This window comes from Piliocolobus tephrosceles, chromosome 3 (assembly GCF_002776525.5).
Source record: "Piliocolobus tephrosceles isolate RC106 chromosome 3, ASM277652v3, whole genome shotgun sequence".
NCBI classification, from domain to species: Eukaryota; Metazoa; Chordata; class Mammalia; order Primates; family Cercopithecidae; genus Piliocolobus; species Piliocolobus tephrosceles.
This window is the reverse complement of record NC_045436.1, coordinates 131820295-131845653: the sequence shown is the minus strand read 5'-3', so window position 1 is coordinate 131845653 and position 25359 is coordinate 131820295. Positions and strand designations below refer to the sequence as shown.

General features: G+C 42.8%; 1 protein-coding gene across 1 annotated transcript; it reads left to right on the top strand.

Moving 5' to 3' along the window:
• The first annotated feature begins 1232 nt into the window (after positions 1-1232).
• ARL9 (ADP ribosylation factor like GTPase 9) lies at positions 1233-20767 on the top strand. The gene is made up of 4 exons (XM_023192247.3): positions 1233-2055; positions 7115-7277; positions 14317-14492; positions 20480-20767. Exons 1-4 carry the CDS (start codon positions 1765-1767, stop codon positions 20657-20659), a joined length of 810 nt encoding a protein of 269 aa, XP_023048015.1. The 5' UTR covers positions 1233-1764; the 3' UTR covers positions 20660-20767.
• Positions 20768-25359: the final 4592 nt, after the last annotated feature.

Sequence of the window (25359 nt, the reverse complement as noted above, 5' to 3'; positions counted from 1 at the left end):
CTGGAGCCTGCCATTTATTGTTCCTTACAAGTCTATTTGAAACAGATACAATGAAGGAAAATAAGTTTATTACATTAAAAAATAATTGTGGCCGGGCACAGTGGCTCGCACCTGTAATCCCAGCACTTTGGGAGGCCGAGGCGGGCAGATCACCTGAGGTTGGAAGTTCAAGACCAACCTGACCAACATGAAGAAACCCCGTCTCTTCTAAAAATACAAAATTAGCCGGGCATGGTGGCTCATGGCTATAATCACAGCTACTCGGGAGGCTGAGGCAGGAGACTCGCTCGAACCTGGGAGGCAGAGGTTGCAGTGAGCCGAGATCGTGCCATTGCACTCCAGCCTGGGCAACAAGAGTGAAACTCTGTCTCAAAAAAAAATAATAATTGTGCTGGACAGGTGAGGTGGCTCACGCCTGTAATCCCAGCACTTTGGGAGGCCGAGGTGGGCAGATTACCCGAAGTCAGGAGTTCGAGACCAGCCTGGCCAACATGGTGAAACCCCATCTCTACTAAATACAAAAATTAGCTGGGCGTGTGAGACTGTCTCAAAAAATAAATAAATAATTGTGCTAAACTGTGAAATATACTAAAGAGTTTAGCAAGATGAAAGGAACCCTCCAGATATTTCTTAGTTTGAGAAACACTACCACCTTTGAAAACCTCCTCATGTGCCTTATTTACCATTTATTAGATAATTAGGAGTGACTAGACCATTAGGTTTTGGTTTTAATACTGAGCATTACTAGCAGCTGTGATTCTGGCAGGCTATCTCCGAATAATTTTTTAAAAAGCGAAATACAGGCCGGGCACGCTGACTCATGCCTGTAATCCCAGCACTTTGGGAGGCCAAGGCGGGTGGATCACTTGAGGTCAGGAGTTCGAAACCAGTCTGGCCAACGTGGTGAAACCCCGTCTCTACCAAAAATACAAAAATTAGCCTGGCGTGGTGGCTCACGCCTGTAATCCCAGCTACTTGGGAGGCTGAGGTAGGAGAATCGCTTCAATCCGGGAGGCGGAGGTTGCAGCGAGCTGAGATCGCACTACTGCACTCCAGCCTTAGTGACAGAGACTCCGTCTCAAAAAAAAAAAACAACAACAACAAAAACTTAAAACAATGGAACCCGTTCATGTTCTTCTGTCTTTAATAATCCTGGATAGTAGTCTGGAGACACTCCTAGTGGAGTTTACTCGGGAGAGGGCGGAGAAATACACGAGCAATACAGGCTCGTGGTTGAGAGCCGACAGAAGGCTGAGAATCCTCCCCGGAACCTTTGGACTGTGGCGCCCCAGGGGTTCTTCGCGTAGGCTGGCCGGGCTCGGGATTGAAGGCGGAGACGTCAGACGCTAAGGTTGCTTAGGTTGCGGCCCGCGTGGAAGGCTCTGCTCAGCCATCCTGCCCGGCCCGAGAGAATCGCGCAGGGGACGCTTTTTCTGCAGCAATGATATATACCCCGCCGAGCTGTCCGCGTCCTGGTTGGGACCTCTTGGTTTCGCTTGGCTGGGCTCAACCCATCCCGTACACCTCCGCCCTTCCCTCTTTGCGTGCCCCTGCGGGTTCAGCGAATCCGCTGCAAGAAGCCCTGCGTCCGCCCGGTGAACGGCTGTTGGCGGTGGTGCCGGGGTTGGCGGCTCCCGCGGGTTGTCTACGCCGCGGAGCTTACGTCTCCGTTGGGCGTGCACCTTGGGAGCCACACCTGGGGCCCAGAGCCACCGCTCAGCACGCGGGCACGCGGCGGGAGGGAAGGAAACCGCGGCGCGGAGGATGGAGAGGCGAAAAGTGAAGAAGAAAGAGAAGGTAAAGGAGACGGAGAAGGAGAAAATCAGAGAAAAGGGAAAGGAAGAGAAATTGAAAAGAAAGGAGGTGGAGCAGAAAATTAAAGAAAAAGAAAAGGAGAAGCAAGAGAAGCAGGAGAGGAGAAAGAGAAAAGAGAAAGAGGAAAAAAGGACAAAGCAAGGGAAGGAGACAAAGAAAGAGAAGGAACAATTTAAGGGACAAGAAGAGGAAGGGGAGAACAAGGACAGCACCTTGACAAGGACCCCGCTCGAGCCGCTGGTAAGAGACCCAGTGTCCAGGACCCCTTGCCCCAAGGCCATTGTCGGCGTTCAGACCCCGGCGCTGTCTCTGTTACGTTGGAGGCCCCCGACCCGCGCGGGAGGAAATGGATCTCAACTGAGGGCTATTTACCTATGGATGAAAGCGATATGCCAAACTTTGAACGACCCATCGCCAGCCCCTTTTCCCGGGCCCCCTGCCCACCCTCGCCGTTATCGTTACCCCTGTGTCTTAACCTTCGTCGGGTCTAGTGTTGAGGGACAAGTGATCTCGGTCTTAATGGGGACATGGGGAACGGCCCCTCTACTGCCCTTGGACCTGTCCAGCGCCCAACACTAGCGCACAGACCACCTGACCACATTTAGAAACCAGTCCCGAACCCTCCCCGCACGCAGGCCCTCTTTGCATTGAATGCATTCTTTGTCAGAAGGGGCAGGGTTCCAGAATGCTGGAGGTGTTGGGGATGCTGCAGTTGATGCCTCCATTGTTTTCAGACTACCAGTACCCTGAATGCATGGCGGAAAAGTTTTAACTGACGGGTCTTAAAAACTTGGCATTGTTTGGGTCAGCTGGATGGTCTCTGTGCTCCTGGAGTTCCTGAACTGGCTCCTTGACTTAGAGCTACGATCTGGTTCTAAACAATTTGAATGATTAACACAGTTGTTGTTTTTCTTTTTTCTTTTTTGTAATAGGGTCTCACTCTGCCACTCAGGCTGGAGGGATCCTCCCACCTCAGCCTGGCACCGCCCCCATCTCCCAACCTCAGTGACTGGCACTACAGGCGCACGCCACCATGTCCAGCTCATTTTTGTATTTTTGTGTAGAGATGGAGTTTCGCCATGTAACCCAGGCTGATCTCAAACTGCTGGGCTCCAGCGATCCGTCTGCCTCGGCCTCCCAAAGTGCTGGGATTACAGGCGTGAGCCACCACGGATTAACAGATATTTGATCTCTGGTAAAACACAGACTACATAGACCCATATTTGGCTAAAGAAATAACTTCTGACAAGAAAACAATGGTGTTCAGCATCACATTTTGTGTCTGAACTCTATTTTACAAATTCAGCTTTCCTTAGTCTCGAAAAGATAAATGTGAGGAAGCCTGAATGCAGAATTTCTAGGTAGGATTGGCGTAGGGACAGCAATGTGGTTGGAAAGGGAACTGGTGTTTTTGTTTTTGTTTTTGTTTTTGTTTTGAGACAGTCTGGCTCTGTCACCCAGGCTTGAGTACTGTGGCGTGATCTCGGCTCACTGCAACCTCCACCTCTCAGGCTCAAGTCATCCTCCCACCTCAGCCTCCCAAGTAGCTGGGAATACAGGTGCACACCACCTTGCCTAGCTAATTTTTGTATTTTTGGTAGAGATGGGGTTTCGCCATGTTGCCCAGGCTGGTCTTCAACTCCTGAACTCAAGCGATCCATCCACCTTGGCCTCCTGCCGAGACCAGCTCGGTCGGGGAGACCCTACCCAGTGTCCCTAGAGGAATTAAAGACACGCACACAGAAATAGAGGTGCGAAGCAGGAAATCAGAGGTCTCACAGCCTTCAGAGCTGAAAGCCCCGAACAGAGATTTACCCACATATTTATTAACAGCAAACCAGTCATTAGCATTGTCTCTATAGATACTAAATTAACCAAAAGTATCTCTTAAGGGAAATGAAGGGATGGGCCGAATTAATTGCAGCTGGAACACGCACTTAAGACACAGATCACTCAGGCTTTTGTTTGTGGCTTAAGAATGCCTTTAAGCAGTTTTCTGCCCTGGGCAGACCAAGTGTTCTTTGCCCTCATTCCTGTAAACGCACAACCTTCCAGCTTGGGCGTTATGGCCATTATGGACATTTTACATTGCTGCAGAGATTTTGTTTATGGCCAGTTTGGAGGCCAGTTTATGGCCAGATTTTGGGGGGCTTGATCCCAACAGTCTCCCAAAGTGCTGGGATTACAGGCAAGAGCCACTGTGCCCGGCCTGGGAACTGCTTTTTATTCACACTATTTTATAGGACCTAAGATGTCATTAGTCTAGGTACCACTAAGAAAGAAAAAAAAAAAAGCCGGCACGGTGGCTCACGCCTGTAATCCCGGCACTTTGGGAGGCCAAGGCAGCCAGATCACCTGAGGTCAGGAGTTCCAGAACAGACTGGCCAACATGGCAAAATTCCATCTCTACTAAAAATACAAAAAAATTAGCTGGGCATGGGTGGCATATGCCTGTAATCACAGCTACTCGGGAGGCTGAGGCAGGAAAATCACATGAACCTGGGAGGCGGAGGTTGTAGTGAGTCAATATTGTGCCACTGCACTCCACCCTAGGCCACAGAGTGAGATTCTGTCTCAAAAATAAATAAATAAAAAATTCTGCCAATCAAAATATGACATACTCTCAATTGTGAAAGACATCCTAATTTCAGAGATGTTAAAACGTGGAATGTGGGGGACGGAATGTGTATCTTAGAATGAACGAAGTATGTCGGGGTAGGCTGAATGAATGGGGCTTCTGGTGAAGACTGACAGGACATAATCCACTCTTGGCTGCCATTTCTTGGTGCTGGTATTGCTTGAAAACATGCAATTGTAAGCCATCCAATGAAGTCTCCCTTGCCCCTCTTCCTTCCCTTGACACACTCTCAGAATGACGTCATAACATTCAGAATGACATCATAACATTCAGAATGACGTCATAACATTTAGATGCAACTGAAGGCAATGGAGAAGAGGCAGGATGGAAGATGTCTATGAAAATACAATTTAAGAGTCATCAAAGATTGGCTCTAAGAACAAATAAGTACTTTTTTTTTTTTCTTTTTGAGACGGAGTTTCACTCATGTTGCCCAGGCACGATCTCAGCTCACTGCAACCGCCACCTCCCAGTTTCAAGTGATTCTCCTGCCTTAGCCTACCCAATAGCTGAGATTACTAGTATGCACCACCATGCCCGGCTAATTTTGTATTTTTACTAGAGATGGGATTTCACCATGTTGGTCAGGCTAGTCTCAAACTCCTGACCTCAGGTGATCCACCCTCCTCAGCCTCCCAAAGTGCTGGGATTACAGGTGTGAGCCACCACACCAGCCTACTTTTTTTCAAATTCTGTTATTCACTGTATGGCCTTCATAAATCATGCTCTCTGTACAAGTCTTGATGTTAAAGTTTACACCCTGGAAACCACATTTCGGAGCACTCTGAACGATCTTCACACCAGCCTGCCCTTCTGTCCCTCAGTCATTTGCCATAAAAATTCTAAGGCTAATACATTGATAGAATGCTTCTTTCTTTTTTTTCTTTTCTTTTTTTTGGGGGGGGATCGAGGGGGATGGAGTCTCTGTCACCCAGGCTGGAGTGCAGTGGTATCATCTCAGCTCCTGCAATCTCCATCTCCCAGGTTCAAGCAATTCTCGTGCCTCAGCCTCCCGAGTAGCTGGGATTACAGGCATGTGCCACCATGCGCGGCTGATTTTTGTATTTTTGGTAGAGACAGGGTTATGCCGTGATGGCCAGGCTGGTTTCAAAGTCCTGGCCTCAAGTGATCCACCTGCATTAGCTTCCTAAAATGCTGGATTTACAGATGAGAGCCACGATGCCCAGACTAGAATGCTTCTGTCTAAGTTTACTTCAAGTTCATCAGTTTGTTTTTTTGTTTGTTTGTTTGAGATGTTGTCTTGCTGTGTTGCCCAGGCTGGAGTGCAATGGCGCCATCTCGGCTCACTGCAACCTCCGCCTCTGAGGTTCAAGTGATTCTCCTGCCTCAGCCTCCCGAGTAGCTGGGATTACAGATGCCCACCACTACACCCAGCTAATTTTTTTTTTTTTTTAGACGGAGTCTCGCTCTCTTGCCCAGACTGGAGTGCGGTGGTGCGATCTCAACTCACTGCAAGCTCTGCTTCCCGGGTTCATGCCATTCTCCTTCCTCAGCCTCCGGAGTAGCTGGGACTACAGGCGTCCACCACCACACCTGGCTAATTTTTTTGTATTTTAAGTAGAGATAGGTTCCACCGTATTGGCCGGGCTCGTTTCGAACTCGTGACCTCAGGTGATCTGCCTGCCTTGGCCTCCCAAGTTCGTCTGTTTTTAAAACAAATATTAATTTGTGATTGAAACTGGCTTAATAATTTCTATAACCTTTTCATTTAATTGTGATACTTATATTAAAAAGTATAAAAGGGAGGCCCGGTGTAGTGGCTCGTGCCTGTAATCCCAGCACTTTGGGAGGCCAAGGTGGGCAGATCACGAGGTCAGGAGTAAGTATAAGAGGGAAACCTTGCCCTGAGATCTTACAATCTAGTTATTCAATTGTGAAGACAGGCGAAATTAATAATTGAGACCTTAGATGCTTATGCACTGAGTGGCACAGTCAATACATGCACCACGGAGGTCCTAAGACCCCAAACAAAATGAATTCAGGTGCAGTCTCCAATTCATAGACACGAATTCAAGAAGCAAAATGAAGTCTGAAAATTGGTCCTGTAATCTATAGCACTACTCATAAATGCTGGTAGTATTTATTTGATAGACTGATCAGGAGTTAGGGGATGGAGGAGGGATGTGAAATTAGTATCACATAATGAACAGCTAATTAGAAAATGTACACTAGTTAGTATAGTTTGTTCTAGACCTATAAAATATGCGTGAAGTTTTATCCTTTTTTTTTTTTTGGAGACAGGATCTCACTCTGTTCCCCAGGCTGGAGTTCAGTGTGCAATCTCAGCTCACTGCAACCTCTGCCTCCTGGGTTCAGGTGATTCTTGTGCCTCAGCCTCCCAAGTAGCTGGACTTACAGGTGCATGCCACCACACCTGGCTAATTTTTTGTATTTTTAGTAGAGATGGGGTTTCACTATGTTGGCCAGGCTGGTCTGGAACTTCTGACCTCAAGAGATCCTCCCGCCTCGGCCTCCCAAAGTGCTGGGATTACAGGTGTGAGCCCCCTGGCCCGTGAAGTTTTATTCTGGTTACAATTCCAAGAATATTATTGGATTCTACCATAGGCAGGCCCACTGCCAAGACCCAGAAAAATGAGCCCCTGATAGCATGGGCTTATTGATTTATCTTTTGTTTCACAGGAGAACAACAAGCAAATCCTAGTGCTGGGCCTGGATGGAGCAGGAAAAACCAGTGTCCTCCACTCTCTAGCTTCAAACAGAGTCCAGCATAGTGTGGCACCCACCCAAGGTTTCAATGCAGTTTGCATCAACACTGAAGATGGCCAAATGGAGTTCCTAGAGAGTAAGCTCTCTGTTCCTTAGTTACAAGATAGCCACATTTTATTCTCTCTTAAGCCAGACATGATGTTAGCAACATTGAGTCTTTGTGAAAACTAACACTGAATCAAATTTTCCTAGGCTTTTAGAATGGATATGTAGTTTAATACCCAGGTACACTGTGGGGGGAATCACTTTTTGCTTTTTTGATGTTCTCCTTTTTACAGTAGTGGTGATAAAGGTGGAGTTTAGAGGAAGGCTTTAGCACTCCCTCCTATAATCTCCTGTAATCAGCCTTCTTCCCACACTGCTGTAAATGAGCATGCAATCTAAGTTTAAGTACAGTGTGCTTGCTTCTCTGCAAATAAAATTATAGACAAGCTCCAGACCTCTTCTTCTAAATAGATGGCAGTCCACAGGCCCCTACTGGATAGTAATTCTGGAGTCACCACCTCTAAATATTACTCTCTCCTGAAGTTGAGTCAAGTCCTCTTGTCTTCTCTTTACACATTCATCCGTCCTCATGGCATTAAATACCATCTATATGCTAATGGCTCCCAAATTTATTTATCCAGCCCAAACATATCCAAGTCCTCTAAAACCTAACAAGGGAAAAACAAAATGCTTGATTTTTCCCATATCTGTTCCTTTCCCTGTAATCTTCTGGTCAGTAAATGGCTCCATACCCATCAAGTTGCTCTAGCCAGAAACCTGAGAGTCACCCTTGACTCCTCCTTTTGCATCCCCACCTCCAGTCCACAAGTAAAACACTATGAATTTTGCCAGCTCTGACGCATCTCTCAAATTCATTGGTTACATCGTTTCTACTGCCTCTATGTAAGTCGGAACCTGGATCATCTATTACTTAGATTATTATAGTCACCTTTTCACTTTGGCTTTTATCTGCTTATGAAGAGCAGTATTTTAACACATACTTATCATTTGCTAATTTAAAACTCTTCAGTGGAGATCTCATCCTTGTAATAAAATCGAAAGTCTTTATTATGGCCCATGAGGCTCTTCATAAACTGCCTCCTCCCTAACCTTACTTCACCCCAGGCTTATTGTACACCTTTCTTTCTTTTCTTTTACAAGAGCTTTCTTGGGTGTGCCTTCTGTCAGAAATACTACTACCCCTGCTCTTCCCATGATGGCTTGCTCCTCAGCCTTCAGGTTATTAGCTTACATGGCCCCATAAAATCAATCATTCTTTTTTTTTTTTTCTTTTTTTTTTTTTTTGAGACAGAGTCCTGCTCTGTCACCCAGGCTGGAGTGCAGTGGTAGGATCTCAGCTCACTGCAACCTCTGCCTCCTGGGTTCAAGCGATTCTGTTGCCTCAGTCTCCTGAGTAGCTGGGATTACAGGCACACACCATCATGCCCGGCTAATTATTTTGTATTTTTAGTAGAGATGGGGTTTCACCATGTTGGCCAGGCTGGTCTCGAACTTCTGACCTCAGGTTATCCACCCACCTTGGCCTCCCAAAGTGCTCAGATTACAGGCGTGAACCACTGCACCCAGCCCATAAAATCATTCTTTCTAAGTATGTTCCCCAATGCTGTTTGCTTACTCCATAAGGTTTTTAATAACATTCACTATTTATTTTTATTTGTTTTTGATCTGTCCACCCAACTGGATGGTAACTTTTGCTATACTTGTTTTGTTCAACAATATATACCCAATGTCTGGCAAATAGTACATATTCAACAAAAATGCATTAAGTGCTAACTGTGTTCCCGATTTTTATCATAATCATCAATATCCTGAAGAAGAATAGCAGTTTACACTTGCAACCTTTAAGTTTTAAAATGTGTATCTTCACAGTGGCTATATTAAGCCATCAATTTAGGTAAGTTTTCATAATACCACAGGGCATAGCTTCTAAGGAGGTTTTTTTTAGGATGCAGCATCCAGTGGTATTCAGTGATATAAATCTGTATGGACTGTTATGCTATCATGTAACACTTGGAGTATGTTGGGGATTGGTGGGAGGTGAAGTATTATTGTATAAGCCTATTTGTAGAAATGAGATGTTCACATATAATTTTGCCTATATCTCTTCATCAACATTCTACAGATCATCTTAATCTTTAAAAAAAAATTCTTTTAGTTTATGCACTAAAAAGTAGTGGCAAAAATAAATGGAGAGATTTCAGTTTCTATTATAGTTTTTGAAGGGCCTTTCTGTGACAAAACCACAAATCCTGGTTAAAATTTATTTTTTAAAGCATTGATGAACTTGCAACAGTAAGTCGAATTTGCAAGGCTACCTGCTTTACTCTTCCTGCCCTTTCCCTCCTTCCAAAGAAAGAAAAATAAAACAACTCATGAGTTGAAACTGGAGTGACAGCCACAGTAGATAAGCAGATAAAAAAGTGGTGTTATCTAGAGGCACATACCAGTATTTAATCTGCAGTGGGCCTGAGACAAAATAGGAAAGCACTAAGATGCCTGCATGACATGAGGGCCCCTGAAAGAGTGCTAACATGCTCCCAGTCAGTAGCTCCCCCAGTTTCTAATTCTGGAGCAAAGACCCCCAGTATTCTCATAAATTAAGATTAATCAAATATGAGTTCAGGCCAGGCATAGTGGCTCACACCTGTAATCCCAGCACTTTGAGAGGCCAGGGCAGGTGGATTGCTTGAGTCCAGGAGTTTGAGAACAACCTGGGCAACATGGCAAAATCCTGCCTCTACAAAAAATACAAAAAATGAGCTGAGCATGGTGGTGCATGCCTGTAGTCCCAGCTACTCTGGAGGCTGAGGCAGGAGGATCATTTGTGCCCAGAAGGCAGAAGTTGCAGTGAGCCGTGATCATGCCTCTGTATTCCAGCCTGGGCAACAGAGTGAAACCGTATCTCAAAAAAGAAGACAAAATCTACTGATCAAAACTAGCATTTAAAGCATTTATAATCTTAAATGCTTATAGCTGAAAGGAAAATAGCTGAAAACGTATAGGTTAAATATGCAATGTAAATTAGGTAAAAGAACAACAGAATAAAACCAAAGAGGTTGAGGGAGAGATGATAAAGACATGAAGTGAATGAAATTGATGAAGACACAGTAGCAAAGATCAGCAAAGTCAAACGTTATTTCTTTGAATAGATAAACAAAATAGACAAATTTCTGGCGAAATTCATTAAGGAAAATCTGGAAACCACAAATAAATAATGTCATGAAGGAAAAAGAGCATATCATTCATTAAGATGACAAGAGTATAATACCTGTGTTAACAAATTTGTACCAATAGATATAAAGTCCTGGATAAGTGGCAAAAATCCTCCAAACGTGTGTCTTAGGAAAATGGACTCAATAAGAAATAGGAATATTGAATAATTTAAAACTTCTAAAGAAATCAATAGCAAAAAAATCATCCTATAAGGAAAAACACCCGATCAGTTGGTTTATAGGTGGGCTCTTATCAATCTTAATCTTACATAAATTCTTTCAGAGAATAGGGGAAAAAAAGAAATGCTCTCCAACTCACAGTGTGAGGTCACTGTATATCCAAACCAGCAAAGAGTATAAGGGTTTAACATTTGAAAAATAGCCAGGTGTGGTGACTTATGCCTGTAACTCGAGCACTTTGGGAGGCCAAGTTGTGGGGCGGATCACTCAAAGTCAGGAGTTCAAGACCAGCTTGGCCTAACATGGTGAAACCCTGTCTCTACTAAAAAGACAAAAATTAGCCAGGCATGGTGGCAGGTACCTGTAATCCCAGCTACTCAGGAGTAACTGAAGAAGGAGAATTGCTTCAACCCGGGTGGTGGAGGTTGCAGTGAGCCAAGATCATGCCACTGCTTTCCATCCAGCCTGGATGACAAGAGCAAAACTCCATCTCAAAAAAATATATATATATATATTTCATTCAACATTATACAGGAGGTTCTAGTTAGTTTGAGAAAAAGAAATAAAAGGCATAAGAATTAGAAAGGAAGAAATAAAACAATACTTATTTACAAATTATATAATTGTCTTCAAAGAAAGCCTAAAACACCCTTCAAATTATTAGAAATGATAAGAACTTGGCAAGACAACTGTATATAACAATATAAAATTAATTGTATTTCTATTACCCAGCAGCATGCAGCCATTTTCAATAGCAACAAAAGATAGGAATAAACCAAACAAAAACATGTGTCTATCTATACAGAGAAAATCTGTAGATGTCATTGAAAAACATTGAAAGACCTAAATAGATAGAGACATAATACAGTTTTCATGAATAGGTAGACATTCTATCAAAAAAATATTAATTCTCCCCAAATTGACGTTTAGATACAATTCAATTCCAATCAATAGCTCAACAAGATTTTTTAAAAAGAGTTTGACAAGCTGAGGCTAAAATTGACATGGGTGAGCAAAGGAGTAAAGAAAGTCAAGACACTCGAAGAAATTAGTAAGAAAGATGGACTTGTCCTGTCAAGTATCAAATCTTATTATAAAGCTATGAAACTAAAATGTGTGGTGTTGGCACAAGAATGAACAGAACGACCAAAGGAACAAACTAGAGAGTCCACTGGGGAAACTATTCAATAAATGGTGCAGGAACAACATGGAATAAAAATGAAATTAGTTTTCTGCCTCCTATGCATACAAATGTATACATCAATTTCCGATGGATAAAAGCCAAATGTAAAAAGCTTTGTGGAGAAAATATAGACTATCCTTATGACTTCAGGAGAGAGAAAGATTTTTTAAACAGGATACAAAAAATAATAACCATAAGAAAGATGGATAAATGTAACTACATTAAAATGGAAAACATCTGTTCATTAAAAAGATGCCACAAAACAGGATAAGATACATGCAACACATCCAAGCAAATGCCTAGTATCCAGAATATATAAAGAACTCCTACAAATAAAAACAACATAAAAACATTGGCAAAAGACATGAATAACATTTCACATAAAACAAATTAGAAGTGAACATATGAAAAATACTCAACTTGATCAGTAAGTAGAATTCAAATTAGGCAAAAAAAAAAAAAAAAAAAGAAATCTGATAATATCAAGTTTTGAAGAGGATGTGGCCAGGTGCAGTGACTCACGCCTGTAATCCCAACACTTTGGGAAGCCAAGGTGGGTGGATCACTGGAGTTCAAGGGTTCAAGACCAGCCTGGGCAACATGGCGAAACCCCAGCTCTACAGAAAATACAAAATTAGCCAGGCATGGTGGCTCGTGCTTGTAGTCCCAGCTGCTGGTGAGACTGAGAAAGGAGGATCGCTTGAGCCCAGAAGGCAGAGGTTGCAGTGAGTGAAGATTGCACCACTGCCCTCCAGCCTGGATGACAGAGCACAACCTTGTCTCAAGGAAAAATAAAATAAAAATAAAAAGAGGATGTGGATGTAGAGGAAACTTATTGGCTATTAGCTGTTGGCAGAGTGTGTATTGGTACCAACTCCTTTGGAAAATAATTTGGCGTATTTGGCATTAGTTCCATGCTTAGATAACTGGAGAAACTCTTGCTTGTATGGACCTCAGGAGACAATACAAAAATGTTTACAGCAGCATTGTTTATTGCAGCAAGAAATGAGGAACAACCCAAATATCCACTAATGTTTTAACTAAGTGTGTTAAAACCATATGAGTTACTTAGAAGGTCACACAGCACTATTTTAACAAATTAAAAACACAAAATGCTTCAAAGAATGACTAGCCTACCTCTGTACAAAGGAAGCCAAAGGGAAGGCAAAGATCCTTTCTTGTTAGCATTTAAAATACTTTTGTTAAGTTCTTGAAACAGAGGTCCAAAACGTTTTTCTGTCAAGGACTACTTAGGAACTAATTTATGCTTTGCAGGCCACCTGCTCTCTATTGCAGTCACTCAACTCTGTCTTGAGAAAGCAGTCATAGACAATATGTTCTATATGTTCAATGTTACTATAAAACTTTATTTCTGGGCACCAAAATCGAAATTTGATATAATGGTCCTGTGTTAGAAAATGTTATTCTACCTTTCTTTTCCTCCAGTATTTAGACATGTAAAAGCTATTTTTACCTAGTGAGCTGTACAAAAATACGCAGTTGGTCAGATTTGAACTGTGGGCCATGGTTTGCCAATACTCCTCCTAGGACAAAAATGAAAACAAAATCCATTGTATATATGTTGTTATCATTAACCAAAAAGTTTATTCTGGGAAGAATCAGCAGGATGAAGTAATCAAAAGGCTTTTTTTTTTTTTTTTCTGAAGCAAATATTCCTGAATACCCACAGGATCATGTTAACTCTGTGCAATATTAAGAGGAGTAGTTAGTTCTAGGATTTTGACAAAGGAAAAAAATTGTGCAAGTGAGACTAGCCAATGTATTCAGTTCATTTAAAAATTATTTTAATGTGTATTTTATCCTACCATCCTTTTCCATTCTTAATTATTTTAGTAGCATACTCCCATTTTCTTTTTCTTTTTCTTTCCTTTTTTTTCCCCCCAGATAGATGGGGTCTCACTCTGGAGTGTGGTGGCGCAAACACAGCTCACTGTAGCCATGTTCATGCCTCTGCACTTCCTGGACTCAAGTGATCCTCCTGCTTCAACCTCCCTAGTCGCTAGCACCACAGGCATACACCACCACACTGGCCCATTTTTTAGTTTTTATTTTTGTAGAGACAGGGCCTCACCGTGTCGCCCAGCCTGGTCTTGAACTACTGGGCTCAAGCAGTCCTCCTGCCTCAGCCTCCCAAAATGTTGAGATTACAGGCGTAAGCAACTGTACCTGGCCTTACTCCCATTTTCTGAGCTGTAACTGATTAAGATGCAGTGGCTGACATGGCTGCTGTGGACAATGGGATCAGGAGACATCCACTGTAGTATTTCGCATCTCTCTGCTGATCCTTTGTGATACAGTAATGAAGGAACCACTTGTGATGGTTCTTCTCACCAGCCAGTTCCCCACTAACATGCCTCTGGTCCCTCTGAGGACTGGGTACACTCTAACACGGTGATATTTTATCAAAACACCTGTCCTGTGTTCAGAAATCTGGATGTGCCCTCCCTGCTCCCAGGGTGGGTGCTTCTGTAATTTTGTGTGTGTGTGTCTTCTTCCTCTACTATTCTCTGTAGTTGGTGGCAGTGAACCTTTTCGGTCCTACTCGGAAACGTACCTATCCAAGGGATTGCTGCTTATCTTTGTGGTGGATTCAGCAGATCACAGCCGATTACCTGAAGCCAAGAAATACCTTCATCAGCTAATTGCAGCAAACCCAATACTTCCTCTGGTTGTGTTTGCAAACAAACAGGTAAAAATCTGTGCAAATATAAATTGTACTCAGTAGTTTTGTATTTAATACAAAAAATGTATATGTGTAATAGCTAGTCAACAATAAGCTATATATTTAATTCAGTTTATGTTTATTAGAGCTCTTGCATTATAAACACCTTGAGGGTAGAGACTATTATTCATCTTTGTGTTCCTTTTAATACCTAGTATACTGTCTTGTGGATGCTAGGAATTCAACAGATGTGTGTTGAACTTACTTCAATAAATACATGTTAATTGTTAAATTTGATTCAACAAAATATGAGTGGCTACCATGTATAAAGAAATTGTTTTGCTTTAGATCAATCAGATTGAGCCGAACTTATTCTACACATGCATTAAAAATATTAAATATATGTGGAGAATTTGGAACCCTTGTACACTGTCGGTGAGAATGTAAAATGGTAGAGCTGCTATGGAAAACGGTAACATGGTTCCTCAAAAGAATCAAAAACAGAGGCTGGGCGCGGTGGCTCACACCTGTAATCCCAGCACTTTGGGAGGCCAAGGGTGAGGGATCACGAGGTCAGGAGATTTAGACCATCCTGGCTAACACGGTGAAACCCCATCTCTATTAATAATGCAAAAGATTAGCCGGGCGTGGTGGTGGGCGCCTGTAGTCCCAGCTACTTGGGAGACTGAGGCAGGAGAATGGCGTGAACCCAGGAGGCGGAGGTTGCAGTGAGCCAAGATAGCGCTACTGCACTCCAGCCTGGGTGACAGAGTGAGACTCTGTCTCAAAAAGAAAATAAAAAATAGAATTCCCTTATGATGCACCAATTCCACTTCTGGGCATACAGTGAAAAGAATTAAAAGCAGGGACTCAAACTGATATTTATATGTTTGGCTGTTTTATGTTTCTTTATGTTTTATATTGTTTTGTTTTATATGTTTTATGTTTTATGTGATATGTTCATAGCAGCATTACTCATAACAGCCAAAAATGGAAGCTACCCAAGATAAATGGATATATAAAATACGATATACACATGCAAAGGGAATTTTTTTTTTTTAAAGACAGAGTTCTGCTGTAGCACCCAGGCTGGAGTGTAAGTGGTGTGATCTCAGCTCATTACCTCCTGAGTTCAAGTGAGTTGCATGCCTCAGCCTCCCAAGTAGCCAGGATTACAGGCATGCACCACCACTCCCGATTCTTTATTTATTTTTTTGAGACAGAGTCTTGCTCTGTCTCCCAGGCTGGAGTGCAATGGCGCAATTTTGGCTCACCACAACCTCCACCTCCTGGGTTCAAGTGATTCTCTGCCTCAACCTCCTGAGTAGCTGGGACTACAGGCACATGCCACCACGCCCAGTTAATTTTTGTATTTTTAGTAGAGACAGAGTTTCTCCATGTTGGCCATGCTGATCTCGAACTTTTGGCCTCAAGTGATCCACCCACCTGGGCCTCCCAAAGTGCTGGGATTACAGGCGTGAACCCCCGCACCCAGCCACAGTGGGATATTGTTCAGCCTTAAAAGGGAAGGAAATTCAGACGTATGTCCCGACATGGATGAACCTTGATAACATTATGCTAAGTGAATAAGTCAGTCACAAAAGGGTAAATACTATCTGATTCCATTTATATGAGGTACCTAGAGTTGTCAAATTCATAAAAACAGAAAGTGGAGTAGTGATTTCCATGGGTTAGGGGAGGGAGGAATGTGCAGTTATCATTTAATGGATACAGAGTTTCAGTTTTGCAGATAAAAGTTTTGGAAATGGATGGCGGTGATAGTTGCATAACATTGTGAATATACTTAATGCCACTGAACTGTACACTTAAAAATGGTTAAGGAGAAAAATTTTGTGATATGTATTTAACACAATAAATATTGAAAAACAATTTAAACATCTATAATATTGTAATGCTAAAGTCCCTTTCTCAATTGTTAGGTTTGCCAATCATAGAAGAGCTCAATTCCTGACTTTTCTCCTATTACTTCTATGGGTGAATGTATATGGAAGTAAACTAAGTAATTAAAAATGATGACCTAAAATAGGAGCCTATGTTAAAGTCCAGTACAGAAGCTAGTCCAGCAGACTCTGTCTCAAAAGAAAATTAAAAAAAGAGAGAGAGAGGCTGATGCTTTTATTGTTTTGTTGTTAAGTGGAGCATCTTAAGTACCATCAACTGCAAAGATTTAGAAGATCATGGTACATGTAAGTGAGCTGTATAGTATTCCATAGCATTAATATGCCAAAATGTTATCGTTTTCTTACTGCTGGGAATTTGAATTATTTCCAATTTTTTATTGTTCTTAATGGTGCTGCCAGTGAGCCTTCATGTATGTGTCTCTTTGAGGATGTGTATGAATATTTTGCTGGTGGATATGCCTAAAATAATGGCTGGGATTTTGGATTTGTACATATTCTGTTTTATTAGATACCACCAAGTTACTTTCCAAAGATGTTGTGCCAATTTACTCTTCCACCAGCAGAATATGACAGTTTTTGCAGCTCTACATCCTTGTCAATACTTGGTATTGTCAGACCTTTTCATTTTTGCCAGTCTGATGGGTGAACTTGTTTTTTATTATTCTAATGTGCATTTCCTTAACTACTTGTGAGTTTGAACATTTTTTCAGATGTTTATTAGTTATTGGTCTCCACATCTGTAAATTGCCTATTAATATGTTTTCCCAAATTGCTACTAGGGTGTTTATCTTTCTTATTTTAGTTGTAGGAGTCTTTCATATCATTTGGAAAAATAATCCTTTGTTAGTTATGTGCATTACAATTATCTTTCCCAGCATCCTGGTGGCTTATCATTTTACTTTGCTTACTTTTATACAGAAGATTTTCTTCCCTCCCCTCCCCTCCCCTCCTCTCCCCTCTTTTCTTTTCTTTTTTTTTTTTTTCCTTTTTTCTTTCCTTTTCTTTTCTTTTTTTTTTTTTTTGACAGAGTCTCACTCCATCACCCAAGCTGGAGTACAGTGTGTGATCTCGGCTCACTGCAAACTCTACCTCCCAGGCTTAAGCGATTCTCCCACCTCAGCCTCCCAAGTAGCTGGGACTACAGACGTGAGCTACCACACCCGGCTAATTTGCATTTTTTGTAGAGACAGGTTTTCGTCATGTTGCCCAGGCTGGTCTCGAACTACGGGGCTCAAGCAGTCTACCTGCCTCGGCCTCCCAAAGTGCTGGAATTACAGGCATGAGTCACTGCGCTCGGACTTTTTTTTTTTTTTTTTTTTTAAACAGGGTCTCACTTTGTTGCCCAGACTGGAGTGCAGTATAGTGGCATGATCATAGCTCAGTGCAGCCTCAACCTCCCCAGGCTCAGGTGATCCTTCTCCCTCAACCTCCCTAGTAGCTGGGATTACAGGTGTGCACCACTATGCCCAGCCAATTTTTTTTTGGCATTTTTTGTAGAGATGAGATTTCACCATGTTTCCCAGGCTGGTCTTGAACTACTGGGCTCAAACAGTCTGCCCACCTCAGCCTCCCAAAGTGTTGGGATTACAGGTGTGAGCCACTGCATCCGAGTGATTTTCATTTTTAATATTCAAATTTATCAATACTGTGCCTTATGGTTTGTATCCATTATCTTCATCAAATTGAATAAACAGAGCCATTTGTTATCACATTTATAGCTTTTATTGGACCTTAATGATAAAAGATTTGAATATCCTAGTTTAAGATTAATGCATCACCGGGCGCGGTGGCTCACGCCTGTAACTTTGGGAGGCCAAGGTGGGCGGATCACGAGGTCAGGAGATCGAGACCATCCTGGCTAACACGGTGAAACCCTGTCTCTACTAAAAACACAAAAAAATTTAGCCCGGCATGGCGGCGGGCGCCTGTAGTCCCAGCTACTCGGGAGGCTGAGGCAGGAGAATGGCGTGAACCCGGGAGGCGGAGCTTACGGTGAGCCGAGATCGTGCCACTGCACTCCAGCCTGGGCGACAGAGCGAGACTCTGTCTCAAAAAAAAAAAAAGATTAATGCGTCTTTGTTTATATTCCTTGGCCAAAATATTTGGTCCAAGCTTTTAGGTGACTCACTGGTTCAAGTTATTATATAAGGGTTTTCAAAAAGTCATCTTACCATCTTTACTCTTTGGGTTATAACCGCTATTAAGGCACATACAGGAAAGTGTGGAATAAAACAGATATTTTTGCCTGATGTGCTTTATCATTACTGAGAGCCCCTTCTCCCATCCATCACCCTCCCTCCCTCCCTCTCCTACTTCTTCGTCTTCAACTCCACCAGTGAATTTATTAACCTGAGACATCATTCACATGTTAATGGATCCATTAACACTGTTCAAAAAGTTAGCATAGGCTCTAAACAAATTCAGGTTTCAAACAGGCAACTACCAATATCTGGAGAGGTAATCAACTCCAGCTAAGTACCGTGGGCAGCACATCAGGAACAGCCCCACAGGCTCCAAGTGATAGAATTTGATAGGTTCGGGACATGCACAGCGGCCCATGCCTATAATCCCAGCACTTTGGAAGGCCGAGGTGGGTGGAACACCTGAGGTCAGGAGTTGGAGACCAGCGTGGCCAACATGGTGAAAACTTGTCTCTACTAAAAATAGAAAAATTAACTGGGTGTGGTGGCATGCACCTGTAATCCCAGCTACTTGGGAGGCTGAGGCAGGGGAATCGCTTGAACCTAGGAGGCGGAGGTTGCAGTGAGGCAGTGAGCTGAGATTGTGCCACTGCACTCCATTCTGGGTGACAGGGTGAGACTCCGTCTCAAAAAAAAAAAAAAAAAAAGATAGGTTCATATTGATACAGGAAAAAAAAAAAGACACAATATTAGGTTATTTCCCAAGATTTAAAAATGATCTTCTAAAACTTAGGGGGAATGCTATGAAATAACAAAAAGCCATTTACAAATGCAATTTTAGAAGTGAAAAAACTTTTACAAAGGGCTGGAAAACTATAGCTGAATCTGTGTATTTATGAAAGGGAATGTCACAGGTCATTTGCTTAAATAATTCTTGGCGTATGAGAGTTAAAGATGATGTTTTTGACCTTGCCATTTCCATCATAAGGAGGTTTTGGCCCTGGCATGCGGCCTAAGCACAGGCTTCCTGTCTCCCCCTCTCTGCCTCTTGCTGTGGCTTTCCCTCTTCCAAGACTCCCCCATTTCTTTCCCTGTCTCTCCTCTGAGTCTCCTTTTCCCACTGCACCTTGTCTGAATCTGTTCTCTCTCCATTCCCTTCTCTGTCTTCCTCTACTCCCCAAAATTGGTCGAGGATTTTTTTGTTCAATAGAAATAATGAGCACAAAAGAAAACTCACAGTGGCAAGAACTATAATTGGTAAAGTATGATATAGACCTAAAACAATAGATGAATCAAATTTCTGTTATTAAATATAAATAAAAAGAATTGCTCCTGTTGAAATAATCTTAGAAGAGTAAAAGAAAATGGAAAAACAAAATTAGGCTGGATGCAGTGGCTCATGCCTGTAATCCCAGCAGTTAGGGAGGCCAGGAGTTCGACACCAGCCTGGACAACATAGCAAGATGCTCCTCTTTACAAAAGATTTTAAAAAATGAGTGGGGAATGGTGGTACAAACCTGTAGTCCCAGCTACTCAGGAGGGTGAGGCAGGAGAATTGCTTGAACATGGGAGGCGGAGGTTGCAGTGAACCAAGATTCTGCCACTGCACTCCAGCCTGGGTGACAAAGCAAGACCCTGTTTTTAAACAAACAACAAACAAACAAAATTAGAAACAGATTGACTGCACTGTTTAGAAAACTAAGGTATTATATTGGCTTAGCTTCATTCCAGAATATACTTTTTTTTTTGATAACTCATAAATGCTGTCATAATTCTTATGAAAACATTTTTATTCAGACAACCTCTGGGCCCATAATAATGGAGTCATAATATCCTTTATATGAAAATGGTGTGGTCACTGAGAGCAATAGATAAGAGTAATAAATGTGTTTATCTGAAAGGATTGCAAAATAACCAACTTTGTCTTCTTCTCATTCCACTCCGGATGAAGGATCTTGAAGCAGCCTATCACATTACAGATATCCATGAAGCTTTGGCATTATCTGAAGTGGGAAATGACAGGAAGATGTTCTTGTTTGGAACCCACCTGACTAAGAATGGCTCAGAGATACCATCCACCATGCAAGATGCCAAAGACTTGATTGCACAGCTGGCTGCAGATGTGCAGTGACCAGGACTCAGCCCACTGTGCGGCTCACGACTGAAATGTCATCAGTGTTGAATGGCAGGCTTGAAGCCAAAGGTTTCCACTTTCAAATAAAAATTAAGCCATTTCCTATTTTCTCAATGCATGAGATGTATATAGTCAGCCCTCCATATCCATGGGTTCCACATCTGTGGATTCAAGAACTGTGGATCAAAAACATTCAAAAAGTAAACCCACTAAAGAATAATAACACAACAATAAAAATAATACACATATAATTTTTTTTTTTTTTTTTGAGACGGAGTCTCGCTGTGTCGCCCAGGCTGGAGTGCAGTGGCCGGATCTCAGCTCACTGCAAGCTCCACCTCCCGGGTTTATGCCATTCTCCTGCCTCAGCTTCCCGAGTAGCTGGGACTACAGGTGCCCGCGACGTCGCCCGGCTAGTTTTTTGTATTTTTTAGTAGAGACGGGGTTTCACCTGTTAGCCAGGATGGTCTCCATCTCCTGACCTCGTGATCCGCCCGTCTCGGCCTCCCAAAGTGCTGGGATTACAGGCTTGAGCCACCGCACCGGCCTAATAATACACATTTTGAAACACAATATAACAACTATTTACATAGCATTTACATTGTATTAGGTATTATAAGTAATCTAAAGATGATTTAAAGTACACGAGTAGATGCATGTATGTTATATGTAAATACTATGCCATTTTCTATTAGGAGCTTGAGCATACACATTTGCCTGTGCGGATCTTGGAATGAATATCCCTGAAATTACCAATGGACAGCTGCACAAAGATAGTGCTAACATATTAACAGCATCTCTATTGGATTTTGAATGTTAAAAATATTTGTAAAACAGCGTATTGGGGGGATTGGGATTTTTAATCAACAAAGGTAAAATGAACATTAGCAAGCATGTGTCCCATTTATTGTATTGCAATGGCATGAAATTTTTTTTTGGGTGGGTGGATAGGGTCTCACTCTGTTGCCCAGGCTGGAATGTAGTGGCGTGATCTCAGCTTAGATGATCCTCCCTCCTCAGTCTCCCAAGTAGCTGGGACTAGAGGTGCATGCCACCATGCCTGGCTGATTTTTCTATTTTTAGCAGAGACAAGGTTTCACCATGTGGCCCAGGCTGGTCTCGAATTCCTGAGCTCAAGCGATGTACCCGCCTCGGTCCCCTAAAGTGCTGGGATTACAGGAATGAGCCACTGCACCTCGCCTTGAATATATTTTAGTATGTTTTCTCTTTTCAAGTAAAAAACCAGGTGTCTTTCCGTTAAGTGGATTTGTTTTTAACACTGTAGGAAAGAAATATCGGGGTAGGACAATGAGGAAAGTGAACTTTGTCAAACCCTCAGAGAAATAAACATTAACAGTATTCAGAAAGAGTTAGGAAGGGTTTCTTTTCCAGGAGCTTGTTAGACTAGATGAGGAACATTGTGGGGATTTATTTTTAAAATTCTTAACATTTTGCTTTTACATAGATAAACTTTCTTCACTAGAAAGAGTGATAACTATATTTATTTGCAGACACTCTGTAAATCCAACTTGTAACTATAGTGGCTTGCTTTGGTTTTAAAGCAAATTGGCAAAAGAGTTTGCTCTATAAATCCTTCCTTTTAAAATTTGGAATCTGTGGTGAAATAATACAAATATGGGATCAAGTGTGGTGGTTCACACCTGTAATCCCAGCACTTTGGGAGGCCGAGGAGGGCAGATCATGAGGTCAGGAGTTCGAGAGCAGCCTGGCCAACATGGTGAAACCCTGTCTCTACTAAAAATACAAAAAATTAGCCAGGGGTGATGATAGGCACCTGTAATCTCAGCTGCTCAGGAGGCTGAGGCAGGAGAATCGCTTGAACCCAGGAGGCGAGGTTGCAGTGAGCCAAGACCACACCACTGCACTCTAGCCTGGGCAACAGAGAGAGACTCCGTCTCAAGACAAATAAAATAAAATAAAATAAAATTTGGAATCTGTGGTGAAATAATACAAATATGGGGTCAGGCATGGTGGCTCACACCTGTAATTCCAATACTTTGGGAGTCTGAGGCAGGAGGATCATTTGAACCTAGGAGTTTGAGACCAGCCTGGGAAACAGTGAGACCGTGTCTCAAAAAAAAATCCAAATTTGGTGAAGACAACCCCTCTCAATATTAGCACATAACTGTCTCTAGTTTTAGGTTAAAATAGAACACAATTTAATTTATGCATGCATGCGCAAAATGATGATTGCCTTCTGAGAGATAAGACATTGGAGAGTGAGCCTTTAAGATCATTACCTCTCTCACATCACTGCTGCGCTGTCATGTTTAATGGTATCTTATTACAGCAGCCACTCAGGTGTCTAATGTTAAACCTTCTTCTTGTCTGGCCTATGGAGGGTGGATCACACAATAATTCGGAATTGTCAGAAATGTTGGATTTTAACCTCTGCCCCAAGGATTACCACGAATGGACCCCTGGACAAATTCCTTGACTGTCTTGGTCTTGTCCTTGTAAAAAGATCAAGTGAGATGCAGACCACTTCCAGCCCTAAACTCTGATTCTATGTGTTTGTCCCTTCCCTAGGTTTTCTAAGGTGATCAGGGACATAGACAAGTTTCTGGATGCTTATTTCAAAGAAAAGGCCAAAAGCTTTCAGGATGGGGAACAATATCTCTGTTCTTCCCTGTTTGGCCTTTTTTTTTTTTTTTTTTTTGAGACGGAGTCTGGCTCTGTCAACCAGGCTGGAGTGCAGTGGCGGGATCTCAGCTCACTGCAAGCTCCGCCTCCCAGGTTCACGCCATTCTCCTGCCTCAGCCTCCCCAGTAGCTGGGACTACAGGCGCCTGCCACCTCGCCCCACTAGTTTTTTGTATTTTTTAGTAGAGACGGGGTTTCACCGTGTTAGCCAGGATGATCTCGATCTCCTGACCTCGTGATCCGCCGGTCTCGGCCTCCCAAAGTGCTGGGATTACAGGCTTGAGCCACCGCGCCCGGCCTGTTTGGTCTTTTTATTCTCAGATTCTGATTTTAGATTCTGCGTTTTGGCAACAAGTATTGCGGCTGGAGTTTTTCTTTCAGTGGACAGTTACAGAGTGCCAACATGGCAGTCATTGCTTGACACCAGGGTGAACAAAGCAGGGATTCTGCACTTGAGATGCTCTCAGGCAGGGACTCTGTACTTGAGATGCTCTCAGGCTAATGATGAGGGTTTGTGTCATGGGGCTTTCTAACAGAAATGGCACTAGACAACAAGACAGATTGGTGTATTGTCAGAGAGGCTGCCTGGCTGGTAGCCTGCCCAATGGGCCTAATGGGGTGGCATACAACCTTGGAGAATTTACCACAATCTGGTGTCTGTTGCCAGCCTTCTGGGCTTATAAGCCTTCCAGGCTTGAGAAGCTGAGTCATGTTAGAAAGTAGGTTTACTTAGCACACCAAGAGTGGATCTGCCTTTTCATTCAGTAAACATTTTGGGAGCACCATGTGCCAGAACTCTTTCAGTTAAAAATAAATTCAGTTAAAAGGAAATTCAGGCTGGGTGCAGTGGATCACGCCTGTAATCCCAGCACTTTGGGAGACCAAAGTAGCCATATCACTTGAGCCCAGGAGTTTGAGACCAGCCTGGGCAACTTGGTGAAACCCCATCTCTTCAAAAAATACACACTAGAAACAAACAAAAAACTAGCCAGATGTGATGGCACATGCCTGTAGTCCCAGCTACTCGGGAGGCTAAGATGGGAGGATCACTTGAGCCTGGGGAAGTCAGGCTGCAGTGAGCAGTGATTGCACCACTGCACTTCAGCTTGGGCGATGGAGTGAGACCTTGTTAAAAAAAAAAAAAAAATGGCTGGGCACAGTGGCTTAGGCCCGTAATCCCAGCACTTTGGAAGGCAGAAGCAGAAGGACTGCTGGACGCCAGGAGTTAGAGAGCAACATGGGCAACATAGAAAGACGCTGTCTCTACAAAAAATTTTTTAATGAAATTCAACTCGAATTTGTGTGTGTCCCCACAAAAAAGAATTTTTTTTTCCTCATCATCCTGGAAAATCTGGGCATGGGGGATTCAGGAGTTCAGAAGTTCAAAGATAAGACTGTCTCTCTGTATCCTGGCCCTGCCAACTTCTGCTTGGTTTGATTCTCAGATTCCCTCCTTAGAGTAGCAAGATGACTGCTGTCAACACAAGCCATTCTTATAGCTCATGATCTCGGAGTAAGATGGACCCTCCCTTTCTCAGCAGACTTCCATTAAATCTCATGGAGGGATACCAATTGGCTCTTCTGGGGTTGCATATTCATCCCTGAATCAATTACTGTTGCTCAATTGGTCAGACCTGGGTTAGAAGGAAGGATCAGCCCCTTAAACTGTATTGAATGAGGTCCTTGCAGAAAGGAGGGGTTCTGCCTTCCGAAGAAGAGGGAAGGGATTCTAGGCAGGAAAACAAAATGATGACAGCTATTCACAGTCATTCACTGTGCTTGGCACAGGGGATATACCAGTGACCAGGACAGAGAATGCCACTGTCTTTAAGGAGGTTACATTCTAACTGGGGAAGTATACAAAACTAGAAAAGCAGATGAAATAATTACAAATTACGTTGAAGCAAGGAACTGAAATATAAAATAATGGTGGGAACATTTTAAAAATTAATATGGGCTGGAAAGACCTCTTTGAATGGGTAATTTAAACTGAGCCCTAGAGGCTAGTAAAGAGTGGGAAGAAATGGGCGCCAG

Excerpts from the sequence above, each read along its gene's own strand:
- ARL9 (XM_023192247.3), top strand. The coding sequence starts at position 1,765 with ATGGAGAGGCGAAAAGTGAAGAAGAAAGAGAAGGTAAAGGAGACGGAG. Across the intron at positions 7,278-14,316 it reads CCAAATGGAGTTCCTAGAGA|TTGGTGGCAGTGAACCTTTT; the intron begins GTAAGCTCTCTG and ends TATTCTCTGTAG. Across the intron at positions 14,493-20,479 it reads TTGTGTTTGCAAACAAACAG|GATCTTGAAGCAGCCTATCA; the intron begins GTAAAAATCTGT and ends CTCCGGATGAAG.